The sequence below is a fragment of the Cetorhinus maximus genome, unplaced genomic scaffold (assembly GCF_964194155.1).
Source record: "Cetorhinus maximus unplaced genomic scaffold, sCetMax3.hap1.1 HAP1_SCAFFOLD_570, whole genome shotgun sequence".
In the NCBI taxonomy this organism is placed as follows: domain Eukaryota; kingdom Metazoa; phylum Chordata; class Chondrichthyes; order Lamniformes; family Cetorhinidae; genus Cetorhinus; species Cetorhinus maximus.
The window spans coordinates 62,811-71,249 of NW_027596512.1; the positions used below are offsets into that span (position 1 = coordinate 62,811).

At 57.1% G+C, this 8,439-nt stretch overlaps 1 protein-coding gene across 2 annotated transcripts; it reads right to left on the bottom strand.

Annotated features, from left to right (window-relative positions):
- Positions 1-328: 328 nt before the first annotated feature.
- Positions 329-6,516, bottom strand: zdhhc24 (zDHHC palmitoyltransferase 24). Of its 2 annotated transcripts, XM_078535643.1 has the most exons (5): positions 6,342-6,516; positions 5,705-6,301; positions 4,464-4,741; positions 3,068-3,426; positions 329-1,046 (listed from the first exon to the last, which is right to left on the bottom strand). In XM_078535643.1, exons 2-4 carry the CDS (start codon positions 6,061-6,063, stop codon positions 3,119-3,121), a joined length of 945 nt encoding a protein of 314 aa, XP_078391769.1. In that variant the 5' UTR covers positions 6,064-6,301; positions 6,342-6,516; the 3' UTR covers positions 329-1,046; positions 3,068-3,118. The 2 variants fall into 2 exon arrangements, with proteins under 2 accessions (XP_078391769.1, XP_078391768.1); XM_078535642.1 differs by having other exon boundaries at positions 5,705-6,516.
- Positions 6,517-8,439: the final 1,923 nt, after the last annotated feature.

Below are 8,439 nucleotides of genomic sequence, written 5' to 3' on the forward strand. Positions count from 1 at the left end.
GGGACAAGGGTTCCAATCCCACCAGGGCAGCCGGAGAAATTTAAATTCAGTTAATAAACCTGGAATCGAAAACTAGTCACAGTGATGGTGACCATGAAACTATCATCGATTGTTGTAAAGACCCATCTGGGTCACTAATGTCCCTTCAGGGAGGGAAACCTGCCGTCCTTACCCGGTCTGGGCCTACATGTGACCCACAGCCAAGTGGTTGACTCTTGGCCGAGCGAGACACTCAGTTCAAGGGCAATTAGGGATGGGCAACAAATGCTGGTCTTACCCAGTGACGCCCACACCCCACGACAGGATCAAAGAAAACTCTCTAGGCTGGTGAAGAGGATTCACGTTATAATCGGTAGTCACATCATAATCACCGGCAACCCTCCTGTTAAAAATAAAGCCCTTCCAAAACGAGACATGATTCACCTTCCTTCCGACAGACACTCAACCTCACTCCCCGAGCAGTTCCTGTAACACTCGAAAAACCCAACACCTCCACCCGGGCATTCCCGTCCCCCACAGCCTCGCAAACCGATTCGCACTCGATCCACGTGTCTCAGGGGGGGTTCCAGAGCTTAACACACCTCAATAATCCGGCAAGGGAATTCCTTCCCAACCACCCAGCGCGGAACGGACAGCGAAACACCTCTCGCCTCCCCCCTCTCTCGCCTCCCCGTCCCCTCCTCTCGCCTCCCCGTCACCTCCTCTCGCCTCCCCGTCACCTCCTCTCGCCTCCCCGTCACCTCCACTCGCCTCCCCGTCACCTCCACTCGCCTCCCCGTCACCTCCACTCGCCTCCCCGTCACCTCACTGACCCGCCCCAAATTTTTCAGAGTGCGTTCGCTTCTTCGCTGATTTGGTCATCCCGCTGGTGGAGGCCCTTTGAGGTTCCGCAGGGACTTGGGACGCAGTCAATCGCCAGTCCGACTGGCCAGCGGTCACTCCTCGCAGAGACAGAGGGCAGGGGCCGTCTACCCTGAGCTGTGGATCCGATCGAACGCAGCGAGGGTGAGGGTGGGGGTGTTGGTGGCTGCAGCCCACGTCCTGGTCTGAAATCAGAATCACTCCTTGTAAAGATCGACTTGGTGTTATCGTTCCAAACCCCCCCCACCCCCTCACTCCACATTCGATCGCTGCCGATCTGTATCTTAACTCCATCTACCCGCCTTGGTTCCATAGCCCTTAACCACCCCATACCCAACAAAAATCCATCAAGCTCGGTTCTGACATTTTTATAATGACCCCCCCACCAGCCTCGATAGCTCTTGGAGGGAAAGAGTTCCGGATTCCCACTGCCCTCTGTGTGAAGAGGTGCTTCCTGACATTACCCCTGAACGGCCTGGGTCAAATTTTAAGGTTCTGCGCCCTTGTTCTGGACTCCACCCCCCCAACCCCACCCGAGAGGAAATAGTTTCTCTCTATCGACCCTATTGAATCCTTTACTCATCATAAACCCCGCGATTAGATCCCCCCCCTTTAACCTTCTACACTCGAGGGAATACAAGCCCAGTCTGTGTGACCCACTCTCGTAATTTAACCCCTTCAGCCCCGGGACCATGCTGGTGAACCCACCCCCCCCCCCCCCCCCCCCCCCCCCCCAAGGTTAGTGAGCCTGCGTCAGTCGTGACTCGGTGGATATCTCAGTGGTGACTCTCACCTCGGAACCAGTACGTTTGAGAGAGCGGACACGCTCCAGAAATTTGAAAATAAAATCCAGAGGGTCAGTGCTGAGGGAGCGCCGCACTGTCGGAGGGTCAGTGCTGAGGGAGCGCCGCACTGTCGGAGGGTCAGTGCTGAGGGAGCGCCGCACTGTCGGAGGGTCCAGTGCTGAGGGAGCGCCGCACTGTCGGAGGGTCAGTGCTGAGGGAGCGCCGCACTGTCGGAGGGTCAGTGCTGAGGGAGCGCCGCACTGTCGGAGGGTCAGTGCTGAGGGAGCGCCGCACTGTCGGAGGGTCAGTGCTGAGGGAGCGCCGCACTGTCGGAGGGTCAGTGCTGAGGGAGCGCCGCACTGTCGGAGGGTCAGTGCTGAGGGAGCGCCGCACTGTCGGAGGGTCAGTGCTGAGGGAGCGCCGCACTGTCGGAGGGTCAGTGCTGAGGGAGCGCCGCACTGTCGGAGGGTCAGTGCTGAGGGAGCGCCGCACTGTCGGAGGGTCAGTGCTGAGGGAGCGCCGCACTGTCGGAGGGTCAGTGCTGAGGGAGCGCCGCACTGTCGGAGGGTCAGTGCTGAGGGAGCGCCGCACTGTCGGAGGGTCAGTGCTGAGGGAGCGCCGCACTGTCGGAGGGTCAGTGCTGAGGGAGCGCCGCACTGTCGGAGGGTCAGTGCTGAGGGAGCGCCGCACTGTCGGAGGGTCAGTGCTGAGGGAGCGCCGCACTGTCGGAGGGTCAGTGCTGAGGGAGCGCCGCACTGTCGGAGGGTCAGTGCTGAGGGAGCGCCGCACTGTCGGAGGGTCAGTACTGAGGGAGCGCCGCACTGTCAGAGGGTCGGTGCTGAGGGAGCGCCGCACTGTCGGAGGGTCAGTGCTGAGGGAGTGCCGCACTGTCGGAGGTGCCGTCTTTCAGGATGAGACATTAAACCAAGGCCCCGTCTGCCCTCTCGGGTGGGGGTAAAAGATCCCACGGCCACTATTGGAAGAAGAGCAGGGGGGAGTTCTCCCTGGTGTCCTGGGGCCAATATTTACCCCTCAACCAACATCACTAAAAAACAGATGATCTGGGTCATTATCACATTGCTGTTTGTGGGATCTTGCTGTGCGTAAATTGGCTGCTGAGTTTCCTACATTACAACAGTGACCACACTTCAAATAAAAAAATCCTTCGTTGTCTGTGAAACACTCTGGGACGTCCCAAGGCGGGGACAGGAGTTGGAGAGATGTTGGGGCGGGGGGGATCTTTCCTTCACCATAAACAATGCTCAATCCATGGCCTGTCCTCCCATTTTAACCCTTGCAGCCCTGAGATTGTCCTGGTGAATCTTCTACTGGCTCCATCCACCTCCCCCCCCCGGCCCCCCCCACTACCCCACCCCCTACCACCCCACCCCGAGGCTCCCGCCCACCATTCTGCCCCTTACCTGTCGCGTCGCCTGCTGGGTTGGCGCTCGGATGGGGTGGGGAGGCCTTGGTCAGAACAGGCTGGTGGGCTGGTGGGCTGGCAGAGGCCTGAACTGGAAGCTGACCCCGTCGCCGGGCAGCGAGGAGGGGACCAGGGGGCAGAGCCAGGCCAGGTACCAGCGCTGCCCCAGCAGCTCGGTCACGTTCCTGCGCCAGCCGAGGTTGTAGAGCCCGTGCCGCCCTGCGCTCCACTCCAGGGTGGTCTGTTCGTGGCACAGCAGCTGCAAGTGGAAGAGCAGGAAGGCGGAGATGAAGAGGAATCCCACCACGCAGGTGTCAGCCACAAAGGCAAACCAGAAGGCGCTGACACTCACTTGACCTGTCCGAGCAGGAGGAGACAAAGAGTTAGCTCACCGAGAACAACATCGAAGCATCAAAAAACGTCAAATACAAAACACGACTGTACATTATTACACCATGTAACAGAACGGCAGAGACGCTGTCTTAAACCTCTCGACATATATCCGCACTATTTTGCTTTTATAAATTTTATACACCTCGGTTAGACCCCACTCGGAGTTACCGCAACCAGTCCCGGTCTCCGTATCCCACACTCGGAGTTACCGCGCACAGTCCCGGTCTCTCTATCCCACACTCGGAGTTACCGTGCACAGTCCCGGTCTCCGTATCCCACACTCGGAGTTACCGTGCACAGTCCCGGTCTCTCTATCCCACACTCGGAGTTACCGCGCACAGTCCCGGTCTCTCTATCCCACACTCGGAGTTACCGTGCACAGTCCCGGTCTCCGTATCCCACACTCGGAGTTACCGTGCACAGTCCCGGTCTCCGTATCCCACACTGGAGTTAGCGCGCACAGTCCCGGTCTCCGTATCCCACACTCGGAGTTACCGTGCACAGTCCCGGTCTCCGTATGCCACACTCGGAGTTACCGTGCACAGTCCCGGTCTCCGTATGCCACACTCGGAGTTACCGCGCACAGTCCCGGTCTCCGTATCCCACACTCGGAGTTACCGTGCACAGTCCCGGTCTCCGTATCCCACACTCGGAGTTACCGTGCACAGTCCCGGTCTCTTTATCCCACACTCGGAGTTACCGCGCACAGTCCCGGTCTCCGTCTCCCACACTCGGAGTTACCGCGCACAGTCCCGGTCTCTCTATCCCACACTCGGAGTTACCGTGCACAGTCCCGGTCTCTCTATCCCACACTCGGAGTTACCGTGCACAGTCCCGGTCTCTCTATCCCACACTCGGAGTTACCGTGCACAGTCCCGGTCTCTCTATCCCACACTCGGAGTTACCGTGCATGCAGTGATCTCGGTAGGGGTGGATGAGGGCACACAGATTGGGGTGGGGTAAGAGGCAGATGTTCATTGTTCAGTTGGAACTAATCTCACCTGTGACCAGCATTGCCCAGGGCATGATGAGCAGGAAGACACTGTGTAGAGAGACACCCTCCTGTAGAAACTCCATGAAGATCTCAGTGTTGAGGACAATGGCGTAGAAGAGCCCGAGCCACAGGTGGGCGATGCAGCAGAGGAAGTACCGGTAGTTGGCATGACCCACACACTGGCCGAAGAAGACGCAGTGATGATCACGACGAAGGACACACACTCTGCAGTCGTGGCAGTGCGAGCAGCGCTGGGGTGTGTGAGACTCACACACATAACAGTAACTGTGGGGAAAGGACATTCAGGCTGACATCACTCACAGCCCACAGCAGCATTTATAATCACCCTGTCCCCATGTCACAGGATTGTGTCCTCATTGCTGGGAGAGGTCTCAAACCCAACTCCTTAACAAATGGACCCAAACCCTTTCCCGTTCACTCCCACCGTCCACAATCCCAATGGACCCAAACCCCTTACCATTCACTCCCACTGTCCACAATCCCAATGGACCCAAACCCCTTCCCGTTCACTCCCACTGTCCACAATCCCAATGGACCCAAACCCCTTCCCGTTCACTCCCTGTCCACAATCCCAATGGACCCAAACCCCTTCCCGTTCACTCCCACTGTCCACAATCCCAATGGAGCCAAACCCCTTCCCGTTCACTCCCACTGTCCACAATCCCAATGGAGCCAAACCCCTTCCCGTTCACTCCCACTGTCCACAATCCCAATGGAGCCAAACCCCTTCCCGTTCACTCCCACTGTCCACAATCCCAATGGAGCCAAACCCCTTCCCATTCGCTCTCACTGTACACAATCCCCATGACCCAAACCCCTTCCCCTTCATTCCCACTGTCCACAATCCCAATGGACCCAAACCCATTCCTGTTCACTCCCACTGTCCACAATCCCAATGGACCCAAACCCATTCCCGTTCACTCCCACTGTCCACAGTCCCAATGGACCCAAACCCCTACCCGTTCACTCCCACTGTCCACAATCCCAATGGACCCAAACCCCTTCCCGTTCACTCCCACCGTCCGCAATCCCAATGGACCCAAACCCCTTCCCGTTCACTCCCACTGTCCACAATCCCAATGGACCCAAACCCCTTCCCGTTCACTCCCACTGTCCACAATCTCCATGGACCCAAACCCCTCCCCGTTCACTCCCACTGTACACAATCCCAATGGATCCAAATCCCTTCCCATTTACTCCCACTGTCCACAATCCACAAATACTTACCCCCATCCCTGCCCCAGTGCCCGGCCAGACAGGAACACCCCACGGATACTGGGATTCCTCCTGATGAACAGGCAGAGGTTGCCAATGATGTTGCCCAGGATGAAGGCCAGGAAAGCGAGGTGAAGGGCACGCCAAGCCCCCAGGGCCAGACCCGGAGCAGGTCCCACTGCCAGTGGGTCCAAAGGACCCCAGGACCCAGTGGCCAGCCCTGGCACTCCGCTGCCCACCCCAGGTGCAGGGGCCAAGCGGGGGTCGGTGAGGATGATGTAAACCATCTCCAGGGAGACCGATAGGATCATGATAGACGTCATGCAGAGGGGCATGCAGAGGGTGAACTCAAACCGTTCCAGAACCCCCATGCTGATCGCAGCCCGCCTGGGACCAGTGGATGATCACTTAGGGGGTCAACAAATCCCACTGAGGTCAATTGGCCCAATCTAAGGTCAACTGACCTCCCTTGAAGTTAACTAGCCCAACCTGAGGTCAGCTGACCTCCCTCGAAGTCAACTGGCCCAACCTGAGGTCAACTGGCCTCCCTTGAAGTCAAGTGGCCCAACCTGAGGTCAACTGACCTCCCTTGAAGTCAACTTGGTCAGCCTGAGGTCAACTGACCTCCCTTGAAGACTACTGGCCCAACCTGAGGTCAACTGGCCTCCTTTGAAGTCAAGTGGTGCAACCTGAGGTCAACTGGCCCACTTGGGGCCATCTGGCCCAGCCTGAGGTCAACTCACAACCCTTCCCCCCCCCTCCCTTGAGGTCAACTGGCCAGAACTGAGGTCAACTGAACCCCTGCATCCAATCCGGGAGTGCCCCACAGCCAATCAGCCGATCCCTCGTGCCAGCCCAGCCCCGCCCCTTCCGCCCTGAGGCTGGCGGACGGGCGGGGAGGGGGGGTGGGTCCCGTATTGACTGACGGGCGCCCCAGCCAATCAGCGGCCGCCCGCCCCACAGCCGCCGGCGAATCGGACTCGCCCGGCCTTGAAAACAATGGAAGCGGTGAAGTCATTTCGTCCGCCCCTCCGGTAAGTCAACTTTCGGCGAGTAATTCGTGCGGGCGGCCCGCAGGGAATAAGGAAATAAAGTCGGGGGGAGGTTTTGTTGAGCGAAAAGGGGCGGGACCGGCCTTCCGTCCGTCCGCCAGCCATGTTGAGCGCTGCTGAGGTCAAAGTGCAACCCGGTCGCCATGGAGACGCTGCAGGCCTGAGGCCTAGAGAGCCAACTTTTCCAAACTATTGCATTCAGCTCCAAACTTAGCGACAACGCAGGGGGCCGAACCTAAATAATGGCGCATTTCTTTTGGTTTAAATAAAGGCAGATTAAATTGCAGCAGAACTGAGGAAATATCGAAATGGGGTGAAATATAAGCTGGTTTAAGAGGGGGTGGGTGGGGGGTGGGACAGGTAGAGCTGGATAGAGGGGCCAGTGATAGGTGGAGGCCAAGGAGAGATTGCCAATGATGTCATAGACAAAAGGACAAGGGGGCGTTGACGGTGGTGACATTAGCTAAAGGATGTGCTAATGGGGACATCAAGGGTAGCAAGCTAGTGGCAGATGGCCCTAGTGGGGGTGGGGTGGGGTGAAGGGATCGAAATGGGCTAAAAGGTGGAGATGAAACGATCGCTCGAAATAGACTTAATATAATAGGTGGGAAGAGAAAAATATATTTTAAAAAATATAAATTATTGGAAAATGGGGGGAATCGGAAAGGGGGCGGGGTTTGGGGGAGAGAGATCACGGCCTGAAGCTGTTGAACTTGACGCTAAGTGCGGAAGGCTGTAGAGTGCCTAGTCGGCAGACGAGGCGCTGCTGTTCCTCCTCCAGTTTGCGTTGAGCTTCACTGGAAAAGTTGCAGCAGGCCAAGGGCGGACATGTGGGCTAGAGAGCAGGGCGGTGTGTCGAAATGGCGAGCGACAGGGAGGTCTGGGTCATGCTTGCGGACAGACCGAAGGTGTAGAGGTGTTGGGGTTGATGGAGGATTGGACCAGGGTGACCCGGAGGGAACGGTCCCTATGGAATTCTGACAGAGGAGAGTGAGGGGAAGATGTGTTTGGTGGTAGCATCATGCTGGAGTTGGCGGAAATGGCGGAGGATGATCCTTTGAATGTGGAGGCTGGTGGGGTGAAAAGTGAGGACAAGGGGGACCCTATCATGGTTCTGGGAGGGAGAGGAAGGTGTGAGGGCAGAGGCGCACGAGATGGGTCGGACACGGTTGTGGGTGGGAAACTTCGGTTAAGGAAGAAGGAAGACATGTCAGAAGCGCTGTTTTGGAAAGTGATATCAGAACAGATGCGACGGAGGCGAAGGAACTGAGAGAATGGAATGGAGTCCTTACAGGAAGCGGGGTGTGAGGAGCTGTAGTCGAGGTAGCTGTGGGAGTCGGTAGGCTTGTAATGGATATTGGTGGACAGTCTATCACCAGAAACTGAGACAGAGAGGTCAAGGAAGGGAAGGGAAGTGTCAGAGATGGACCATGTGAAGGTGATGGAGGGGTGGAAATTGGAAGCAAAATTGATCAATTTTTCCAGGTCCAGGTTATATTTTAGTTTCTTTTTCAAATTTCAAACCTAGAAATTGATGGAGTCAAAGTTAAACATGAGAAAAATAAAGAGTGTCAAAAGTTATTTTTTCAGATTTGTCTCCTTGTAGCCCAAAGGCGGCAATTCGGGTCGATAAATTTAATTTGACCCAGCAGGGAGGCGGCTGGGTGGCGGGGACTGTAACTTGGTTGACCAGTG